Genomic DNA, 23,751 nt, shown 5'->3' with positions numbered 1-23,751 from the left:
CCAAAGCAAGCCCGTGCCATCTGCAGCGGGGCGTGATACAGTGTTTGACTCACCATCAAAGATCTCAAACTCATCATACTGCTTCTCACTGAGAAAGTACTCCACTGTGATGGAGATGTTATATTCGGGCTCCACTCGCACCAGCCAAGAGCAGGTCTGGAACTGGGGGTAGCTCCCGGGGTAGCTCTGACTCAGGATCACTCCTGTGGAATCTGTCAGGAGCTCATTCGTTGGGCAGTGCACTTGGAGAAAGAAAGAGAAATACCAGGTTCATGAGCTGGAGAAGGAACTAGAGCAACACACGTGCTTTGCCCCGGGCCGAAGACAACGACTGAAGAGCCAGTATTTGTGCACATTCCAACAAGACCTCGACACCCATCACTGTGCTGCTTCATGGCACAGGTGACCGCAGATTCTGTGTCGGTGTTACCGCATTGCCGAGACTCAGACGCGGCCAGCTGGAGCAAAGCAAGGAGTTTCTGGAACAGGACGAAGGCTGGAGTTCACTTTTATTGGGGGCTGGTTGTTTTGGTGGTGGGTGGGACAGATAAACTGAAATAAAGAGCTACTGAATTTCTCGATTCATATCGGGGCAGCCTAATTCTGGGGTGTATGGGTCTTCTCTTCCTCACTAATGACCCACATTGCAGTTTATCCTTACTCTTGCTTTCCGAGAGGTAGGGGAGAAGGTTATTAAATATTTCTTGGTAGCAATAGTACTAAAAACAGTGGCAGTACTAGTAATTATAATAGCCAACACTGAGCAGCCACTATGTGCAAGTGAGTAGAGAGTATTGTTTTTGCTCTCAGCTGGGATAAATTCGTGAAGTGAATTCACCTTCCGTCAAGGTACTCCGCTGGAAGGAAGACAACAATGGCCTCTCAGTTGCCTAGTTCAGGACACAGGACCCTGAACACATTCGTACGCCAGTAGGGCAAGGTTGGTGTGTGAACACATCCCTTCCCAGGGCCCCAGAACTTCCTCCTTCCAATCATCAGTATGCCATTTCCAGGGAATGCCAGTTAGACAAAAAGAAGGCAGAAATAAATGTGGCCCCTATGGCCAATTCTTTACCCTGGACCTGGGAGCAGGGCAGAGAATCTACCTAGAATAATTACTCACTCATTCATTCATTCATTCAAACAAAGGTTCACCATTTCCTTCCTGGGCAGGGACAGGGAATACAAGAGGAGTAACACCAGGGCTTTGTTTTGAGGAACTCGAGACTCATAAAGAAATGACTCAGTGCAATTACCTTCACATATTGGGGGTGGGCCTTCAAACTGCAGGTAAGATCCCAGTTTGCAGGTCAGGATTTCACTTCCCACTAAAGTAAAGCCAGGGAGGCACCTGTAGCGTACGATGTCACCTATTGAAGAGAGGATATCATGTGGATTCCCCGGAAAGGGCCAGTGCGGGCTAGTCAGCACCCCTAAGGACCTCGAACCCACTCCCAGGCAAGATGGTCAGAGGTGGGTCTGTTCAGGCTTCAATAACTAGCTCAGCTCCAATCCAGGATGCAGACAACTACTGCTCCCTTCTCACAGCTCAGACTTGCTGAGCCGAAGAATGTTTTGACATTCCAGGAACTTTTTACGGTGTCTTGCACCAATTTATTTCTCAAAAACCTACTGACTTAAATAACGGAAAACAAAACAAAACAGCATTCCTAGCTCCTCTGTCCAGGTGTGGTCAAAAGGAAGAGTGAATATATTTGGTGTAAACTCAGCTGATGGAATACCAACCCTCTATTTAGTTATTTGTTTAATTGATTTTAGAGAGAGAGAGGAAGGGAGGGGGATACATTGATTTGTTGTTCCACTTATTTATGCATTCATTGGTTGATTCTTGTATGTGTCCTAACTGGGTATCGAACCTGCAACCCTGGTGCATCGAGATGATGCTCCAACCAACTGAGCTAACTTGCCAGGACAGAACACCAACCCTCTTGCACCAGGCCTATCGTTTCTCTCCATGGACAGGAAGGAGAGATGAGCCCTGCTGGTCAGCCCCCACCTCCGCCTGGCCCCTCCTTGATGGTTTGGGAGGTGGTACCTATATTGAATTCTTCGTTCTCTGTGACGACTTCAGCATTGGGGAGGATGGTGGGAGGAGGGCACTTGGTGAGTGGATACGCTGAAAAGGCAACAGCAGACAAGTCAGTATCAGAACAGCATTCCAGGGCACGCAGTCCGTCGGTGCTGCACTGTCTCACCCCCCACTCACGTGCACATCAGACGTTCACAACTACTCATCTGTACACAGGGCAAGTTAACCAAGGACTAATTTGCTTATTTGCTGATGAGTCTAACAATAAAGGAAAGAGATTCTAGGAAGACAGTGACTGTCACTAGCACTAAAAGGAAGGGACAAGAAGCCTTATGGAGCACCAACTACGTGTCAGGCACTTTCACACACTGTCATCTTTAATTGTCACAGTAGCTGATGCCCCTGTGAGCTGTGCTTACTCTGCGTATGAGGAAGCCGAGGTTCAGAAGGGTTCAGTCACTCCTCCAAGGTTACACAGGAGGGAAATGGCACAGGCAGGACACGAATCCAGGTCTGGCTGCTGCCAAAGCCCATCAAGTTTCCAACACTCAGGATCTAAATCAGGGGTCCCAAAACTACGGCCTGCAGACCGCATGCGGCCCCCTGAGGCCATTTATCCGGCCCCCGCCGCACTTCTGAAAGGGGCACCTCTTTCATTGGTGGTCAGTGAGAGGAGCATAGTTCCCATTGAAATACTGGTCAGTTTGTTGATTTAAATTTACTTGTTCTTTATTTTAAATATTGTATTTGTTCCTGTTTTGTCTTTTTACTTTAAAATAAGATATGTGCAGTGTGCACAGGGATTTGTTCATAGTTTTTTTTTAAAGTCCAGCCCTCCAATGGTCTGAGGGACAGTGAACTGGCCCCTGTGTAAAAAGTTTTGGGACCCCTGATCTAAACACTGTGTGTGGCTTCTGTGAGTGACCACTGGAGTCAGCTTGTTTACCTCCTGACCTTTGCCTAAACACCACTGGCTTCAGTGGGTTTTCTAAATGGAAACCATCCCTCTGGGCAGAGACTGGATTGTGCGTGGATGGTGTTACTAAGGCACACAGTTCAGTGTGGGCTCATAACTCGTTCCTTACTCATTACCGGCCTTGTGGTTAAGAGCCACACAAATGTTAGCTGCTGCTGTCACCGCTGCTGTTATTTCCAAAATCAACTCAACTCAATTTTTATGTTTCTTAAAAATAGCATTCTTTTTTTTAAAATTATAAATGTAATACATTGTGATTAAAGAAAATATGAGGTTTTCTATGAAAACAGTAGGCAGAAAATTAAACTCATCCATTGCCCCCTCTGAGACTGCTGTGGTTAACCCTTTACTATAATTTCTTAGAGTCTCTCTTCTCTGCAGATAGAAATATTGCTCTATTACAAAAGTTGCATCAGGCTATGTATTTTGTGTCAACCTTTGTGTGCTTACTGTATTATAAGAATTTCCCCGTATAATTAAATTTCTTTAAAAAAATATGATTTGAAATGATTCACCGTGTTTAATTATACAACCTACTCAAAGTTATTTAACTGATACTCCATTGTTAACCATTTAGGTTTCCAAAGTTTTGCCATTTAAAATAAAGCTGTGATGAACATCCTTCTATACTTGCATTTTTAATAAATTTCTTTCTTTCTTTTTTTTTTAAACTGAGAATGATTAACTTGTATAACCTATTTAAAGTACAGGCATCTTCTACTCAACGTCAGTAATCCATTTCTGGAAATCAGTTAAGTTTTTTATTTTTTATTTTTACTTTTTTTTGCCGCTTTCTCTTTTTCTTTCTTTTTTTTAACTAATTTTAATGGGGTGACATTGATAAATCAGGGTACATATGTTCAGAGAAAACATCTCTAGGTTATTTTGACATTTGATTATGATGCATTCCCATCACTCAAAGTCCAATTGTCTTCTGTCACCTTCTAACTGGTTTTCTTTGTGCCCCTCCCCTCCTCCAACCCTCTCCCTCTCCTCTCCCCTACCCCGTAACCCCCACAGATGTACTATGCAAAGATGATAACTAGGAGCCTATTTTCCACTACTTAAACGGGAAAAGACTCTAAGGAGTAACCCCAAAAGTATTTAAAACTAAAATATGTATATATACACAACAAACCATTATGCTAGACGTTAAATTCTTAAAACACCATTTCACGATCACCCAACGATGAATACAGTTGTAACAAAACAGTGATTCCCGGCATTGCAACATGTACACTTTGCAAATCTACCATAAACATTCAGCGCATCATGGGAACGTTCTCAGCTTGAGACACTGTAAAACCCTAGGCAGAAACAAGGGCTAAACATGAAAGACACAGCAGGAGTGCATCTAGGACACACGAGGTGGTGGAGTACGGCTCACAGTGAGCACTGTGCTGTGCTGACTCTCAGAGCTAGCAGCATCTGGGACAGACAGTCCAAATGTTCACACGGGATTGTGGCATTTTACCAATTATAGGTGGAATGTAACTTAGACGTTTTCTGGAGTATCATTTCTTTCTTTCTTTTTTTTTTTTAACTGTCATATTATGTTCTGAGGATTTAACTTTAATTTTTTTCTACAGATGTGTCCGCTGAAAAATGTCATATTGAGCAATACATAAGCCTTATGAAGTACGGGTTTTGAAACTAAGAGACACTCTTGGGATAACCAAGCAGGTTTAATCTAGATTTAACACAAACCAGGAGGGACCATGACTGCATCTGATGCATGCTACCATCATTCTCTCCAGGAAAATTACTCCAACAGATACTGTCAACAGTGTCAGTTTCTCCAACACTGGGCGCTACCTTGCTTCTTTCATTCTATTCATTTAATGGTCTGTAGGGAGGGCTCACCCTGGGTCAGACACTGCCTCAGCTGTTGACAAGAGTACACAGACCCAGGCCTTGCCCTCACAGAATCTAGGGCTCTTTGGGAAAAGTCATCAATCTTACTGTCTGTTAACTTGATAAACAACCTAAAGAATAGCATTTCTCTCCTTTTAGTTGGCATTTGATAACTAGTTAGCTTAAACATTTTTTCATATAGTAATAGATTTTTTGCATTTGTCTTTTTAACTCTCTATTCATGCCCTTTGCCCTTATTTTTCTTAAATGTTTGAAGAACTCTGTATTTGTAAGATTCACTTTTGCTTGTTAAATGTATTTTCCCAATTTATCATTGGCTTCTATTACTTTAGGGTGCTCTTTTAATTAACAGAAATATTAAATTTTTATATAACCAATTCTCAATGTTTTATAGAGATTAAAAAATATTTTGATACCTTTCATTCTCTCACCCTCATGCATATCTTTAAAACAAGATGACCTCAAAGAGGCCCACACCAAGAGACATCATAATTAAAATTCAAAAAATTAAAGACAAAGAGAGAATCTTAAAAGCAGCAAGGAAAAAGTAGTTAATTACCTACAAGAGAGTTCCCATAAGACTACCAGCTGATTTCTCAACACAAACTTTGTAGGCCAGAAGGATAGGCAAGAAATATTCAAAGTGATGGAAAGCAAGGACCTTTAACCAAGATTACTCTACCCAGCAAAGCTGTTATTTAGAATTGAAGGACAAGTCTGACCCGTGGTGGCGCAGTGGATAAAGCGTCAACCTGGAAACGCTGAGGTTGCCGGTTCAAAACCCTAGGCTTGCCTGGTCAAGGCACATATGGGAGTTGATGCTTCCTGCTCCCCCCCCCCCCTTCTCTATAATGAATAAATAAAATCTTAAAAAAACATAGAATTGAAGGACAGATAAAGAGCTTCCCAGACAAGAAAAAAACTAAAGGAGTTCATCACCACCAAACATGAAATGTTAAAGGGTCCTCTTTAAGAAAAAGAAGAAAAAAAAGAAAAATTTGAACAGTAAAATGGCAAAAAATACACATCTATCAACAATTCAATCTAAAAAAAACAAAATAAATAAACAAGCAGAACAGAAACAGACTCATAGATACAGAGAACATTTTGGCAGTTCCCAGATGGGAGAGGGGCTGGGGCGATGGTGAAGGGAGGATGGGTGGAAAAGGCGAGGGGGTTAAGAGGTATAGATTGGTAGGTACAGAACAGACGTGGGGATGTCAAGTATGGCACAGGGAATGTAGTCAATAGTATGCGTGGCATCAGATGGGTAGGAGACATATTGGGATGATCACTTAGTAAGTTATAGAAGGTCTAATCACTGGGATGTACACCTGGAGTTAACATAATTTCATATGTCAACTTTAATTGAATAATAAAAAAATGATTTAAAAGTGCATAAGTAAAATTTGTCCTGGAAACAGAGTTCCATACACAAAAAATAAAAACTTAAGTTGAATAATGAAGGGTCATAACAGTGAAAAAAACAACAACACATACCGCCTAAAACCTTCTAAGATATACTTGACTTTTCTAGGAAAAAAAAAAATCAATAAGAATAAATCTAAACACAGCCTGGGGTATTTTATATTTTGTGGTGACTCGTTCGACTGGGGTGATCTCCCATGACATATTTTTAAATGACATTTTCTAAAAAGTATATATTTTTGCTCCGTGCAGAGCTGGTAAAATACAGAAAAGAAATAAAAGGCAAGTTCCCTAAATCCCACCACTTGGGCATAACTCTTGTTAGCATTTTGGTGCATGACCATCGATCTTCTCCAGAGAACCCCTTTTCCCCAAACACACATTGCACCTGCGGTGTTACTGCTACGGAACTCAAGGGCAGGAGGACAGTCAGGACTCCTCCGTGTCATTTCGTCGCTCTCCTCCTACGCCCGCTCAGGGTGAGGCACTGGTACTGCTCAGTCACACGCCAGGACGTGCTGACAGGCTAAATGATGGGGACAGCTCACTGCTCCCTGTCCAGCAGTGGTCGGCTCAGCGGTCGCCACTGTAGGTCACTGTACTTTGTATTCTTTCTTGCTGACTCTTTCTGGGTATGTTCTTTCTCATGCTGACGAGGGTGTGAAACTGGCCTTTCATCAGAGTTTTTAAAGCCAAGTTAGAGGAGGGTAAAAATATAGTTTCTCATGATTCAGTATACCAGATGACTCCAGACTCTGAATCTGGGTTTGCAGTCCAAGCTCAGGTAATATTAAAACATCTCCCTTTAGCCCGACCTGTGGTGGCGCAGTGGATAGAGCGTCGACTTGGAACGCTGAGGTCGCCAGTTCAAAACTCTGAACTTCTCTGGTCAAAGCACCTATGGGAGTTGATGCTTCCTGCTCTTCCTCCCTTTCTCTCTATCTCTCTCTCACTCTCACTCTCTCTTGTCTCTAAAATGAATTTTAAAAAAATTAAAAATAAAACAAAACAAAACATCTCCCTTTACCATTGTTCCTGTATCTCTCTCTCACGAATCTGACAAGGGCTGGCTGCAGTCTAGGTTCTAGGTTAGGAGTCCATGATCATTACGTGCTTTGGTTACACCATCATCTGAGCTCCTTAAAATCATTTGATTTTTTTTCACTGAATATAAAGATTTCCCTTAAGCAATGAATTGTGGTCCACTTGAATAATTATTAGTGACCATATTTTTCTCCATGTAACTCATAATTTGCACACCCAATCGCCTATCATCTTACATTTGGACCGATTCTAATTTATCTTTTCAAGTAATATCTTCATACACATGTCTTTGCACAATCCCCAGAGGTAGGACTGCTGGGTCCTAGACGTTGTTAATGAGGAACCTTGGGTGAAAGTAACGAATCAATCCGGGGTAGAAGAGGCAGAAAACCTCACAGAGGAGAGAAACCAGGGTGCATTTGTAGCCAGACTTCATAAAGGGCGAGGACAAGGAACTGAAAGGCCACCGGGAACCTACCTGGACATCTCCCCACGTGTCTCACTCATTCCCTCAATTTAGGTTTGTCTGACTCCTCACGATTAGATTTAGGGTGTGCACCTTCAGCGGGATAGACAGTCACGGACGTGACGCTGGGCTCTCGCTGCGTGCTGTCGGGTGGCGAATGATTTGTCCCACACTGACGGTGCTCACTTGAGTCACTTGATTAAGGTGGTGTCCTCCAGGTTTCTCCACTATAAAGTTCCTTTTTTCCCTTTGTAGTCATTGTGTGAGGAGGCAGTTTGAGGCTTAATATCCTGCTCCTCATATATTTTTAATTAAGTAATTCATTAGTTAATATTTGCATGGATATATACACAGGTGTCCTGGTTAATTCAACAGGTCACCCATTTGTTACCAATGTTAATTACTTTGATGCTCAAGTTATCCCCATTGTTGTCAGTGGGAGCCCTTCAGAGCCAGCTCTAGTCCTCCCGGCATGTCGGCCTGGTTCCTGGAGCATATCCTTGCTTTCTGCCCCAGGGTGCTGCGCCTCACCTGGTGCTTCCCCTGCTCTGGTCCTGGAATCAACCATTCCTGCAAGGAGCACCGGATCGTTTATGTGGAAAATGGTTTTGAGAAACCGCATTATGCTCAGGTTGGGCCACAGAGCCCTGGGAATGGTGGTTGAGCTATGCTTTGGCTATGGTGGCCTGTGTTCTTAACATGAGAGTTTCTTTTTTCTTTTTTTCTTTATTCATTTTAGAGAGGAGAGACAGAGAGAGAGAGGAGAGAGAGACGGGGGGAGGAGCTGGAAGCATCAACTCCCATATGTGCCTTGACCAGGCAAGCCCAGGATTTCGAACCGGCGACCTTAGCATTTCCAGGTCGACGCTTTATCCACTGCGCCACCACAGGTCAGGCCACATGAGAGTTTCTCTATATTTCTCTCTGTCTGTCTATCATTACCTCTTCCAAGTGCTTAGGGCTAAATGTATTCAAGCTACTACAAATGCCTGTTATGCCATAACACCATATGCAGGGTGGGGCAAAGTAGGTTTACAGTGTGGCTATGCAAAACACAATTTATGCTTGTGTTATTATTTATTAATTATTGTATTTTTTTCTGTATTTTTCTGAAGCTGGAAACGGGGAGAGACAGTCAGACAGACTCCTGCATGCACCCGACCGGGATCCACCCGGCACGCCCACCAGGGGGCGACGCTCTGCCCACCAGAGGGCGATGCTTTGCCCCTCCGGGGGCGTCACTCTGTTGTGACCAGAGCCACTCTAGCGCCTGGGGCAGAGGCCAAGGAGCCATCCCCAGCGCCCGGGCCATCTTTGCTCCAGTGGAGCCTCGGCTGCGGGAGGATGAGAGAGACAGAGAGGAAGGAGAGGGGGAGGGGTGGAGAAGCAGATGGGCGCTTCCCCTGTGTGCCCTGCCGGAAATCGAACCCAGGACTTTTGCACACCAGGCCGACGCTCTACCACTGAGCAAACCGGCCAGGGCTTATTGTATTATTTTTCATAAAAACAACTGTAAACCTACTTTTGCCCCACCTAATTGTCCCACCAAAGCAGAGAGTGTAGAACTCAAAGAACTGGGGACAGAACTGAGATTTCAGTGTGTGGTTTTGGCCAAGTCTTCCTTGGCCCTCATTTCTTCATTTGTAAAGAGAAGATAACAAAATCTACCTTAATACCTCACAGAAGTCTTACAAATCACCAGCTCCAAGCCCTTCATTCTGCCGGTAAAGAAGCTGAGGTCTGAGGTTGGGGGACAGACCTATCCAAGGTAGCACACCTGGCTCAAGGCGGAGCCAGGTAGAAAGCCAAGCTTTCCTGACTTCGAGTTCAAATATATGCAATGCTCTGAAAATTATAAACACGGAAGATTATTTCATAGGTGAGTGCCAGCCCACTAAGAACTTTCTACCAGTTTCTCTATGCTGTGTCCACTATGACAAAAATGAAGAAATGTCCAGTCTCACAACTTTGGACTCTCAGAAGGAAACTGGCTGTCGATAAGGACAAACCCACTCTTCCTGCTTGAATTCTCCATGACGTTATTTCTGCACAGCACCTCCTGTGAAGTCAACAGGGGCCCCGGATGCCCATGGGGTGGGACAACCCTCCAGCAGGGGCAGAGGACAAGCTGTGACACAGGTAGATAGATAACCAGCCAGTGAGTTGATGTCAACACGTGGGATCAGAAGCCTCACTCTGCTGCCTCTAAGCTTGAACTTAGCGCCAAGGATCAATGTCATGTGCCTCTCTGCCTTGGTGGGGTGGAGGTGGTCGGAAACTTTTACATTTATGGAGCCCTGTGCTGGGAGATATCACATACGCTAACACATTTAATTCTCAAAACTCTGAAGACACCAAGGCTAAGAAACCATGTAAGTCATTCAAAGTCACATAACTGGGAACGGCAGAGCCAGGGCTCAAGCCCAGCCTTGACTCGAGGGCCTGGCCCCTCCCACCAGACCAGGCTTCCATACTGACCGGAGAAGGCTACGGCGAAGATCCCGCCCGTGGCCGCATCATGGTGGAACTTGAGCAGGACCTGGTTGGTTGAGCTCTGCACTGTTTTCTTGGCCAAGTTCCTGGTGAAAACGCCAAGCTGTGGAGCTGTCTGCTGTGGCCCATCCCTGCAGTAGGAAAGAAGGTCCTGGCACGTCACGAGTCACTATGGCTGCCTACTCTACCCGGCACTATCAGTGGCCTTAAGAGAGACCTGGAGTGGCTGGCTGTGACTTTTCTTGTACCCAACCCTGTCTTCCCCAACTTCCTAAACACCTCTCATCAATCTCTCCCAACTCGGTCTCCCAACAAAGCTGATAGGGTTGGTGAAGACCAACGTTGATTCCTCATTCACCTGATTCCTCACCAGCCCCGCCTCCTTAGAGCGTCTCCCCCGAGAATCAGGGAGCCGCGGAGCATGGCTGCGGGTCTTCCTGCAGGTTCTCCAGTTCTCCAGCCCCGGGCAGCCCAGGAACAGGCTGTGGAAGATGTATGTGCAGGAGGCTCATGCTGCGGTCTATGCCAGCCCCGCCTCCCTGTCCCCAGGCACAGAGACAGAGCCATGCCCCCTTCCTGGGCAAAGGATTTCTTCTCCCAAAACTTATCTAGTCCCTTCCATCTGTTCCTTGCCATTGCCTGGAAATGTAGCTGGAAATTCACCCGGGGAAGCCTGGTTACGGTCACCTCTCCCTGGGAGTCTGGGGAAGAGAATCCCACTGTCCTCTATCGGTTCTCAGGATGGCAGTAAAAAGGAATTTTATAATTATATCTTTGTCCTAAATATCAAGTAGTTTGGAAAAAAAAACCTGTCTAGGAAACCCCACTTATCAACTAATTCATATTCCTATTTTAAAATTAACTTGAGATATCCTAACGATATAACTCAAAGCTTGGCTGTTCAATGTGGTAATTATCAGGCTAATCATGGCTATTTACATTTAAATTAATTTTTTTTTTCTTCCATTTTTCTGAAGCTGGAAACGGGGAGAGACAGTCAGACTCCCGCATGCGCCCGACCGGGATCCACCCGGCACGCCCACCAGGGGGCGATGCTCTGCCCATCCTGGGTGTCGCCATGTTGCGACCAGAGCCACTCTAGCGCCTGAGGTAGAGGCCACAGAGCCATCCCCAGCGCCCGGGCAATCTTTGCTCGAATGGAGCCTTGGCTGCGGGAGGGGAAGAGAGAGACAGAGAGGAAAGCGCGGCGGAGGGGTGGAGAAGCAAATGGGCGCTTCTCCTGTGTGCCCTGGCCGGGAATCGAACCCGGGTCCTCCGCACGCTAGGCCGACGCTCTACCGCTGAGCCAACCGGCCAGGGCTAAATTAATTAAAATTAAATGAAGTTTAAAAAATCAGCTCCTCAGTCACTCTCATCACATCAAGTACTCGACAGATACTGTAGCTAGTGGTTACCACATTGGACGGCACAGTTAAAGACTATTTCCATCACCACAGAAGTTCTGCGGGACAGTGGGGGCCCGGGGTGAGACCTCACAGAATTCCACCCCAAAGCTCTTTCATTGGTCTGGGTAGCTTATTTTGGGTGAATGTAGAATTTCTGTTTAGGCTCTGGAAGCATTGAGAGAAGTCTGCGTAACTACACCCACTCCTACTCACACACCCATTGGTACTTTCGTGGACCCCTAGCGGGCCTCCAGGTCCAGAACCAATGCCCTCCCATTACTCTCCCTTCAAGGAGTCAGAGGGCCAACTGAAGCTGAGCCCTCATTCCACTGGGTTTATTTGGAACCCAGGAGGCTGATGGCCATGCACATCCAGTCAGCTCTTGGTGTGCCGAACAAACAGATGGCTAATCCAGCTTAGAGCTAATGCTGTTCTCATATTGGCTGTTAACGCGGCAGCTGACCCTACCAGACGGTGATGAAGTCTCCGGAGGGCTCTGTCTGCAGCAGGCTGAGGTTGAGGCGGACGCCATGACCAATGGGCACAGTGATCAGCCAGACACAGTCTTGGGGGCTGGAGTATGGACTGGGGAAGCCAGGCGAGTACACGGTGCCATTGGAAGAAGTGATGTTCCCACCGCAGGGGACTGCAGAGAGGGAACACAGACACAGATGAGGGCTGGAGATCGCCTCCTGCCTGAGAACACAGATGACTTCCTATGAAGTCCCAGCGCCCAGCACGAATCCTCTGGTTCAAGGAGATCGGGTGGGATGGGGAGAGGCCATGGGGCCGAGGGTGGCCGGGCCTGGCTCACCGCCCCCCCCCCCCCTGCTGCCAGTCCCAACACACCCCTCCCCATCCAGCCCAATCTTCCGGTGCAGGTTACTCTGTGACAGGCCTGCTTCAGCCTCCCCCTCCCTGACTCTCTGTCTCATGGGTGACACCTATCCGGGATGAAGGACACACTAAACAAAGCTCTCCCCTCTCCTTTCCTAGAAACGGAAGGCGGGCGTTAGAGCTGCGGCACTTCTGCTGAGAAGAGCTAAGAAAATTTTGAAAGGTGCTCTTTTTATTTACTCTTAAGAGTCTCAGAGTGGCACTTCTGGTCTGGACTTCAGAGCTGAGGGTTCTTGTGGTGACACCTAAGGCTGGGTTCACAGGATGGGCGGACCTTAGACAAGAAGTGTAGTCTTTTTTCTTCACCTGTCAAACGAGACTAAAAATAACGCCCCCTCCCCCCACGGGACTGTGTGGTGGTCAGGTGAACCATACACGGAAAATGTCCAGCCTGGTCCCCGTGTCGTAGACAAGGCCTCTGCTACAGAGATGCGGCTCTCTCTCCCTGTCTTCCTGTCTCCCGCAAGTGATGCCTAAGTTTAGACTCACTGTGACCTAGGCTTTTGGGTGGGGGGATGAAGAGGTCCTGAGGTCTCCATACAGGTCAGATTCGGGGGGAAAAAAACCTGATTCTGGGTGAAGAAAACCTGGGCCAGAATCACGAGTGCGTTTGGCTGCTGTGGGACATCAAGCAGCTATGGGGACACACTGTACCCAATGCCTCCAAGCAGGGGACAGGCCCCGTGAAGGCAAATGTATCCTGAAAGAGGTACGTGGACACGCTCTGCCCACATGTCTGAATATCCCCGTGGTGCCAGGCACGGCCTGGGGAGACCGGGGAGCAAGGATGCCGCATGGTTTTGTTCCACGGCACTCGCGGTCCACCAGGCTGCAACCACGTGCGCCAGCATCTACAGGGGGCGCATGCCATCCGTGTGGAGTGCCACAGGACTTTTAGGGGAGCCCCTCATCTGGTTTTGTGAGTGTCGGGAGGGATCCCTGGGAGAATGCACATATAGACTCAGACCTGAGGGTGACAAAGGGCTAAGCGGGCAGAGCAGAAGAGGAGAGCAGTGTTCCCTGAGGAGGGCCACCATGTGCTAAGAACTAGAGCAGGGGTCAGGAACCTCGCGAGCCAGATGTGGCTCTTTTGATGGCTGCATCTGGCTCGCAAATCTTTAATAAAAAAATAATAATGTTAAAAATATAAAACATTCTCATGTATTACAATCCATTCATTTCCTACCGCTCATGTTCATGGTTGCGGGTGGCTGGAGCCAATCACAGCTGTCCTCCGGGACAAACCAAGTTTTTATTGGATAATGTGTAACGTACATGGGTCCGTGTATGGCTCTCATGGAATTACATTTTAGAATATGTGGCGTTCATGGCTCTCTCAGCCAAAAAGATTCCCGACCCCTGAACTAGAGGTAAGAGAACTTGGCACATGGAAAAACCACGTAGTTCGGCTTAGCTGGAGCATCAAGTCTGTGAGAGCAAACACCAGGACGTGAGTGGAGAGCAGGCCCGAGGGGCTTGCTGAGCTGCATTAGGAGTTTGGAGTTTACCCCTAGGGAGAGGGGGGTACCTCGACAGCTCTGAGTAGGGGAGTGTCAGGAGTACACGGACGGTTTGGAGACTTGCTCTAGCTACATTGTGAAAGACTGAAGGTCAGAACCTCATCTAAGCGGTGGCCTGGATTAAGGTAGAGGCAGCAGAAGGAGAGAAGTGGATACATTCGAAAGACAAGTAGGAAGTAGAATTAGGAAGGCTTGGTGAATATGGCAGACGAGAGAGAGGGGGAAGGTGCCCCTAGTAAGGGCTGAGTAACCAGGTGACTAGAGGTGTCCTTCACTAGATGAGAATTTCAGTTAGATGGCAGAAAGATGATGGGTTCAATGTTGAATACGTTGGGATTTAGAAGCCTCAGGATATATGAAGAAAAAGATGACCAATGAGTTGGCACAGGCAGAAAGGTAACTGTGAAAAGCAAGAGAACATGGCATCAAAGAATCCAGGGGAAGAACCTTCTCAGGAGGGAAGGCTTCTGGCTCAAGCTGTCCAACCGAGCACTGCTCTGTTCTCTCTCCTGCGATGCCATGAGAAGATGAACAGGGTGCAGAAAGGAATAAAAGGAAGAAGGTGCACAATGAAAGTTGGTGTAGCACGTGATCAACAATCCCAGAAGGATGAACTGGTTTTGCATAGCGATAGTTCTGCAAATCTGAAAACCTACTGGGGGAGGGGTGGTTAAGGGCTTTAGAAATTACAGTCTTTCATTCTACATTCCAACACCAGCACGGCTCAGTTCTGCAAACAAGATCTGTTTTTCTTTGCAGAGTCAATACTTTGAGCTCACCGTCTGTGAGCCAGTGACTCGGCTGGGCACTTTACACAAGTCATCTCGAAACCCTCCCCGCCCTTCCAAAGCAGAGGTGAGGAGCCCCACTGTACTAGGAGAGAAACTGAAGTTCCGAGAGGCCAAGTGGTTCAGGGAGGGAGCCCCGGGAGATCTGACCCTGGAGCTTGGGGCGCTTTCTCCTAGACTATGCTGTCCTTCTGCCAAGCGTTCTCCTTTCAAGATAAATCCCAGCTTTTCCTCCCAGAAAATTGTGAGCCCCAAGAGTGAAAAGTGAAGGAAAATAGAACTGAGGTAGGTAGATGGGGGTGGAGGCAGCACAACGCCATGTCTCCTTCCATCCTGGTTCCGGTGAATCAAGACCCAGGCAAGTGCCGCCTCTGGCTCCCTTACGTTATCAACTCAGATGTCTCTGGGCACATGGAGAAGAAAGAGCATAAGAAGGGGACAGGTGACAAGGCGGAGAGGAAGTTTCCTTTTTCTAGGCTTTATTCTCTTCTCCCTTTAGGAAGGTGCCATGATTAACATACCTGTGTACCCTTCCGCTCACCACCTGCTCCTACCCCCTCATTCAGAGTCCTCCTTTCTGACAGGGGACATCTACCCTTCGGGTTGGACATTCCCAAGGGCGGAGTATGTTTTCCCTCGGCTGTGGTCTGCATCTCCTTCACGTCTTCCCTAGTGTTGATCCAGAGCTCTGTCCTCAGGCACCCTCCCTGGACAGGCTGGGTCCCATCCAGAGAAAAACAGGATGGATGAGGTTTTCCAGGACCTCCTAAAAATGGGTGATCCCACGGAGTAGACAAGTAGATATAGGACTGTTTTGGATCAGTCTTCCTAAGAAAAATCGCAAGGGATGAGTGAGGAACATACCTTCACACCTGGGTAGGGGGTGGTCCCAGTTCCGGTTGGAGCCATGTTGACATGTGAGGACAGGCTGGCCCATCAGTTGATACCCTGGGAGGCACTCGAAGGTCACCGATTGCCCGACGTTGTAGCCAGCTCCCCTCACAATGCCGTTGGCAAAGGGCTCTGGGTCCGGGCACTCTTGAAGTTCATAGGCTGGAAAAGATCAGGAGAGAAGAAGAGAAGATTAGTTTCCTCTCTCTGGGCATTTTCTTCCCAGCTAGAGCAGAGGCACAGCCAAGTTATCACCGTGGTGAAAGACCAAGGCTTGGACTCAGGAAGAACTTTGTCATTTATTAGTTGTTGGCTTCGGGAAAATGATTTAACTTCTCTGTGCCTCAGTTTTCTTATTCAGAAGATGGTTACGGTGAGGATTAAGTAGGATAATATATGCAGAGCTCTTTGCACAGTATTGGCTCACGGTAAGAGCTCAATACCATCAATTATCGTTTCCATGGGAAAAAGAGGCTCAAGGAAGATAATGCTAGATTGAACCCCTATTTTTGAGCACCTTCTGGGGGCCCGGTGTTGACCTCGGTTCTTTCACGCTGCCGATCTTGTTTAAACCATGACGACAATGATCAGGATCACAAGCAAAGGACACAGTCACGCAAGGACTTGAGTCGGGTCTTCCCAATGCTAAGAAACCTGCTAGGAAGGAAAGGCCTTGGTGGGAGGGAGTAGACCAAAGCTCTGGCAAGGAGAGAAGCTTTTCAGAGGAAATAGCTGGGTCACAAGGGATGTGTGACTATCACACAAGGAAGTCCCTGAAAAGAGCACAAGAACACAGTTTCCATGAGAATGGGGGGGCATGACTCAAAACCGGACACTTTACTGGATGTAGCTGAGGTGTGCCCACCAGGGAGAGGTCGCTGGGTGATTTGCTGAGCATGTGCCACAGGGTACAGCCTTCGATTAATTAGATCTACAGGACAAGGAACAGCCTCGGTGGCAGTGACTGGGCCCACCCTACACAGGAAGTCAGGAGTGGAAGTAGATGAAACATTCCTATAATGGCAATTCTCAGTGGAAGCAGTGGGAACCAAATGAATGTGCCATGGAAGTAGATGCATGCGTCACATGTAGTAACAATATAAGATGCAGTGATCATGAACCTGCCACTTCCTTCGCGCTCCCTCGGTGATGGCGGCTGTGCTACATGTTTCCACTTAAAGAAGTCTTCGTGGGAAGAACTGGGCGGGTATCAGGGAGAAACCATCAAGGTAACTGATGTCCAAACACTGAGTGGGAGTGCGGGGGATGGTCAGGCACGGATGTGGCCCTGTCAGCGGCAGGGGGGTTGGGCGATTAGGGAGGTGCCCAGATGGACGGGTGCGCTGGGCCTTTAAAGGGAAGCCTCAGGGGGAACCTGTGGTGGACTCAAGGACAGTGAGGAGACTAAGGGGAGGGTGCACAGTAGGACAAGGAGCAGCCTTAGGGAGAGGGGCTGGGTCTCTAGCACAGAATTTGTGTCACGTGGAAGACGCTGGACTCTGCACAGCGTGAGAGTTCTTGCATAGCGTTCACGCTGAGAAACATCTCAGAGCGCTCCCCACCAGAAGCGGCTTCAAAGAGAGAGAGATTGGGCCCACAGGGCAGAAACAAACCGTGAGAGGACTATTCGTTAGCTTTCCTACAGAAGGGTTCCTGGGGAGAGCAGCTGGGTTGGTCCCAGGGGAGACATTACGGGGGGAACAGATACGATTCCAAACAACATGCCATAATAAAAAATATTAATAATTATGATGCCCAACGTTTTAGAGTAATTGCATATCATCATTTTGCTAAGTTCTTTATACATACCCCCACCCCCTTCCGAGAAGTCGGGAAGGTGTAATGTGAGTGGGAGAAGTGGGCCCAGAGAGCGGAAACCCCAGGGCATGTTGCTGGGCCGCTCACACAGCCGGGCCGACTCCTGGTGGGGGGTGGGGTTTCTGAAGGCACACAGAGAACCTGCCTTGCTCCCTGCTTCCCCAACTCCACCCCTGGAGAAAAGTCCGCAGGGGACTGTCCCCTGAACGTGTGAAGCCTCAGCGGAAATAATAAGCATGTCACAGATGTCACAGGGAGGGACGCTAAGCTGGAGAGCTGGCCCGTCATCCTGCAGCCTCAGTGCCGGGCCATTGCGCAGGGAGGTCTCAGCAGGGGCCCGTTTCACAGGCATGGTGAGCACAGAAGGGGCCGAGCCCGAGACCAGGGCTCCTTGGGTAGCTGGGTCTCTTCTACGAGAGGGGTTGATGGAGTCCGAGGGACTCGGAAGGACAGCTTGACAAGGACAACTGGGCTTATCACATGGACTCAGTGGGCAGGGCTGTGCCCATCCCAGGGGTGAAGGCACAGTACGAGTGGGTAGGCCCCAGAGCAGCGGTCACTGTCACAATGGTGGTGTCACCAGTACGTCTACCTGAGAGGAGAAGCCTCCAGAGCACTGGGCCTGTCAGAGGGAGTTAGGAGCTTGACGTGTGTCCCCCCCAAATTCCTGCGGTGAGGCCCTAACCCCCAGCACCTCGGAATGTGACCTTATCTGGAGACAGGGCCTTTACCACTCTTTACCTAAATGACAATGAGATCATTCAGGTGGGGGGCAATCCAAATGACGGGTGTCCTTACGAAAAGGGGAAGTTGGGAGTCAGACAGACACACAGGGAGAACACCATGCGAAGGTGAAGCCAGAGATGGGGGTGACTCTTCTACAAGCCAAGGCACGCGGAAGAGTGCCAGCACCCCAGCAGAAGCCAGGGGAGAGGAAGGGACGGGTTCTCCCTCCCAGTACTCAGAGGAAACATTGACCTCGTAATGTCCGGCTGCCAGAGCCGCGAGAGCACAAACTTCTGCTGTCTAAGCCATTCCATCCGCGAGACTCTGTCCCAGCAGCCGTAGCAGACACACACAGGGGAGGCCCAAGAGAGGCATGCACCTGTCCCAGAGAGGGATGCTGACCACAGACTGGGGCCTGAGTCTCCTGTGAGAGACCACGGCCGTCTCACGCATTATGACCCATGTGACAGCCCCACACCGCCCAGCCCACTGAGGCTGCGTGCACGTGACAGGCACAGGCGCAGTTAAGTTCACTGGTGTGGCAGCTTCCTTACCACTGATGGTGACGCCCTGCCACTCCCTGGCTGAGAGCACAGCTTCTCCCACCGCTTCACTGGTGGGAGAGGCCCGGCTCCTCCCCTGGAGCCTTCCCCTGGGGTGAGGACCCCAGCCACACTCACTGAGGTTCCCTCTGAGCCAGACACGGTGCTCCAAGGGGCAGGCCCGGGGAACCAGCCCACCTGCGCCCACTTTGCCAAACACCCTTTCAGGCCTTTCCTACATCACAAGCCCAAATCCATGCCAGCGGTCATCTCTGATTAGGCATGAGAAAGCCAAATGTCAGATGTTATGTATACAGAATATTCTATACTTACATAAAAAACACAACCTAAAACTTCATGAAACACTACATATTTTTCACAGGTGTGTGTGTGTGTATGTGTGTGTGTGTGTATGTGTGTGTGTATATATATATATATATATAAAACATGTATGTCCACGGAAAAAGATCCAGAACTATCACATCAAAACAATAGTGCTTATTGCTGGGGAATAGCGCTATATTGTGGGTCTTGGCTTGATCTGTAATGTTTTTATTTCTTTATTTCTATCCCTCTTTCGTTTTTTTAACAAGACAAGTGTGTTTGTAAATTCTGTAATTAAAAAAAATTAACTTTAAAAAAGCAGATTGCAAAACAGTATTTATAGTACATTCTAATTCTGGTTAAGATACAATAATATAGTTATATCAACATATGTACAGAAAAAAAGGGGGAAATCATTGAAAATCGGTATTTCTGCACAAGATTGGAAATGGGATTATGGGCGAGTTTGGACTTTCTGTGGTGCCCTCACAAAACTGTCTGTAATGTTTTAATTTTTTATAAGTGTATTGGGGGAAAAAAATCTAAAAATGTTAAAAATAAAATTCAGTGGAAGAGCGTGGGAAACTAGGTTAGAAGCAGAGGCTGGGGAAGGGGGGGGGCGAGGGAAACCCCCGAGAGAGCAGTGGGCCGGCCCAGGGCCGCTGTGTCCAGCTGCATGGGGGGGGGGTGGAGACTTGCACGGCTGCAGGCTGTGGTGCCACACCTGGGGGAAGCTGGCATTGGGGCGGGTGAGGCTCCTTCAGGGATAACGTGCCAGAAGGGGTGGGTGGGAGCTGTCACGGGATTCCGCCTTGGCAGAGAAGTGCTGTGTAGTGAACGTGGTGGGCCTCACACGGGAATGCCCTCAGGAGCAGCAAACGGGCCTGTCTCACTGCGAAGGCCCCGTGGGCTCTCCCGGGAGCGTTGCTGGAATCCTCTGTCATGTCACAGCTTTGCTGAGCGTGAGTGGGCCCGACACAGGGGAGGGTTGGAGGGAGTGGGAAGCCTGTGCAGGGACATGGCTGGCTGCACACTCAGGGATGCCCGAGAAGAGCTGACGGGTCACTTGCTCAGAGAAAGCTATTGGCTATCGGGCCTGGGTCGTGGTTGACCCTCCCAGGGTGCAGTTAGGCCTGCCATCCTGGAAAAGGCTTGTCAAACGGGGTTAGACCTTCTCAGTGGGGCCAGAGAGACATGCTACTGAAAAGAAGTCTCTGTGGACAGGCCTGTCCCCATCCCCTCAGCCCTCCTGGTGTGCTCTATCTGCCCGTGTGGGAGGCTGGCACACAGGTGGTTGTGGGAAAGACAGAGACGAACTGAGGAGCACATGGGCCCTCCTGGTCCTTACCTTGATATTCCAGCTTGAATCCTGGCCGGTTCTGGGAGTGGTCGCTGTGAAAATACACGGTGGTCTCGTGGGACGTGGAGAGCAGGGGGCTCGGAAGCTCCCCTCCACTGAACCTGCCCATCATGCGGCTGGTCTCGTAGGGGCCGTTCCGGATTTCTAGGAAGTCGTGGTTGGGCTCCGTGGAGAAGTTCAGGAACTGGATGTGAGCTCCTGGGAGCAAGACAGAGGCAGATAGTGCCCAAAGCAATACAGCCCTGCTTCAAACACGCCGCCTTGTGACAGCGTCCCCTGCCAGAGCCCACCCGTCCCTACTGCTGACCTCACACCCAGGTGGCATTACCACAACGGACCTCGGGAGCTGCCTGTCCAGTTTCCTCTCTGAAGGCAGCACTGAACTTAAATGACTATTATTCATTCAAAAGGAAAGGCGTCAGTCATTTCACGGCTCCATCTTGACTTCATCTTATTTCATCAAAAATGAAGTTCAAGATCAACACTTGATTTAATTTGAGATTCTTATGTCTTACCTCAGTGAAAAGAGAGCTTTGCTAAAATGAACATTTTACTTAAAAATAATATTCCCCCCCACCACCACACACACAATTGAAAGACATGAACTTCAAGACCAATGTTTCCTAGAACGCTGATAATATTGTAATTTGGAAATAGGAGAATACATTGTCCCATAAGCCAAGTGACCTTTATATTTTGGGATCTAGTTGGATTAACCAGGACCTCCTAGCAACCTGATGGGTTAAATTGCTAATTAACTTACATGTTAATATACTCTTTGGAGAATGGAGGTAGGACCACTGATACTTGTTAAAATGACAACTCTTCCAGAAATTAACAATGACATTATGACATACATTTACTGAGCATAGAAAAATGGCCACAATGTTAATTGTGAAAATCTGACTGGACAAGAGTAGGTTGTATGTAGTTCTCACTTTTGTACTTAAAAACTAGAAGACTATTCATTGATTCACTAACAACATTTATTGAACCCGTGCCTTGCACCAGGGCTGTTTACAGAAGGCACCGCACAGGAATGAAAAAATCCACAACGCCCTTGTTTTCATGGGGTTCCCTTTCAATGGTGAGAACTGGGCTGTTAGTGATCGCACGGTGGGATTACAGGTCATTTTAATTTTAAAAATTTGCTCACCGGTACTTTCTAAATTGCTTAGAATGAGCTCGTAGGTGTGATTTTCCACGGCTGATTGTTTAAAGAATAAAATATGACTTGACGTGTGATGTTCGAAGGCCCTCCATGCCACTTGCCCCATCCCCTTCCCTGACCTCCCTCCACAGAACCCCACATTCCACTGCCCACGCCTCATCCGACACTGCGGGTGCCTGGCAGTCAGAAGGGCTCTGTCTATAGGGACTGCAGGATTTCTGAAATGAGCAGCCTGGACAGAAGGGGATGTGACCACTGCCATCTAGTGGCAGCAGCTTGTAAATACAGTGGCTCCTTACACACTGAAGCCAGACTAGGGACTACCTGGGAGTTCAACATTCACGTGAAAGCAAGGGCTCCTGGTCATCTGCAATGGTGCTCTGTAGGAGGCTTATTCCCCAGGGGCTGAGGAGGCACCCAAGGCTCAGAGACAGAGCACTCTGGTGGCTGAACATGAGGACGTAGAGAGAGCAGGGATGCACCTCCCATTTAAACTTCTGTGTTCCTTTCGCGGTTGCCCTCCCCCACCACCCCGCTATCAGCGTAGGTGCTCCCGGCCCACCTCTGCGTGCAGAGCTACAGGGTCTCCTAGCTCTTCTCTCCTTAATGGCTCAAAAACTGGGAATCTCCCAAGCTTCCCCAGTCATCATCATTGTGCAACCTGATCATCCGCCCCTGGTTTCCTTCAGAGGATGGTACTAAATATAAGACCCTATCCTTTGGAGGGTCACCAACCTCTCTCCTTCCTTCAGGACAGGTGTAAAGAAGGCCAGTTTAGATGGCCTTGTCCTGAAAGCCCCTTCTCCATCAGAAGACCTACTCTAGGCTGAATTAAGGACAACATAGGTGGTCTTCATTTCTGAGGTCACAGACTGGGAGATCACAGCCCGTGCAGGAAAGATTCCCTCAAGACGTTTCATTCCTAGGAGCACAGCAGTGACTCAGGCAAGATGACCTATGTGGACAGCCCATCAGTTTCAAGTCAACACAAGTCCTTTTCTCTTCGACAGAGAGATTCGGAGTTAAATTATATCACTAGTACACAATAGATGATGACTCATCAGCAATTAAATTTTGTAACCGGGTCACTCTCCTTCCTACTGGCATATTCCACCTAAAAAAACAAAAAACAAACAAAAAAAACAACCAGAACAAAACACAACAACCTCCCCATCTCTAAGGCTAGCCAGAATGTGCCTATGAAGAATGCAAACTTAATTTCATGTCGACCTTGGCTCGATTTAATTAGGATAAGAAATTGGATATTATAGTTAAAAGCACAACTTGAGGTTCAGTCTCTATAAAAACAGATCTTTTTTTTTTCTTTTTAACCATCCTTGAGTAATTTCTCATTCCACAGTCCTGGATTTTAGCTTGCGACTCAAATAACAACGATAATGACCATTCCTAAGATTTCCTCTGCCTTTGCTACATTTAATGTTTCCAAAACATTCATCTCTACCATTCTTAATTGAACTTCACGATGTACAAGAGGTCAAGAGATGAGGAAATGGAGAGGCAGAGAGCTAAATTGCCTCGGCCAAGGTCATGCTGAGTAAGCGATCACAGCAGCTTGCTGCTTTAAGCAGAGACCCGGGCGGGAAGACTCACCAAAGCCCACGGGCAGCGCTATTTTCCAAGAGCAGTCCATGTTGCTGGGGTAGTTGCCTGGGAAGCCGGGGCTCAGGATCACCCCCTCCATGTCCTCCACTACTCCCCCACACTGTGCTGTGACAATGAGACCAGAGGGTTAGTGTCCATCAAGGACAGTGTGGGACCATGCCAACATTTGGAGGCTCCCTTTGCACAGCAGTTTTTAACCTTTTCCAAGTCACCAACCCCTTTGAGAGAATCTAAAGGAACCTATAGATCATCTTCCTAAATAACTGCACACATGGGCGAAACGGAGGACATAAAATTCAGGAAGGACTGTCCAGCATCCTAGGACCTCCCAGCAGTCTGTCCACAAACCCAAG

General features: G+C 48.0%; 1 protein-coding gene across 2 annotated transcripts in view; it reads right to left on the bottom strand.

The window, feature by feature from the left end:
* Window positions 1-23,751, bottom strand: part of CSMD2 (CUB and Sushi multiple domains 2) — a 606,087-nt gene that overhangs the window by 66,674 nt on the left and 515,662 nt on the right. For both annotated transcript variants that reach the window (XM_066269721.1, XM_066269723.1), the window contains exons 40-47: window positions 23,387-23,503; window positions 20,593-20,802; window positions 15,808-15,996; window positions 12,207-12,384; window positions 10,318-10,463; window positions 2,057-2,137; window positions 1,257-1,370; window positions 54-242 (exon numbers count right to left, since the gene is read on the bottom strand). In XM_066269721.1, the coding sequence (XP_066125818.1) occupies window positions 54-242; window positions 1,257-1,370; window positions 2,057-2,137; window positions 10,318-10,463; window positions 12,207-12,384; window positions 15,808-15,996; window positions 20,593-20,802; window positions 23,387-23,503 (1,224 nt within the window). The remainder of the gene's footprint in view (window positions 1-53; window positions 243-1,256; window positions 1,371-2,056; window positions 2,138-10,317; window positions 10,464-12,206; window positions 12,385-15,807; window positions 15,997-20,592; window positions 20,803-23,386; window positions 23,504-23,751) is intronic.

Source organism: Saccopteryx bilineata, chromosome 3 (assembly GCF_036850765.1).
Source record: "Saccopteryx bilineata isolate mSacBil1 chromosome 3, mSacBil1_pri_phased_curated, whole genome shotgun sequence".
Taxonomy (NCBI): Eukaryota; Metazoa; Chordata; class Mammalia; order Chiroptera; family Emballonuridae; genus Saccopteryx; species Saccopteryx bilineata.
This window is presented reverse-complemented; position numbering and strand designations above follow the sequence as displayed.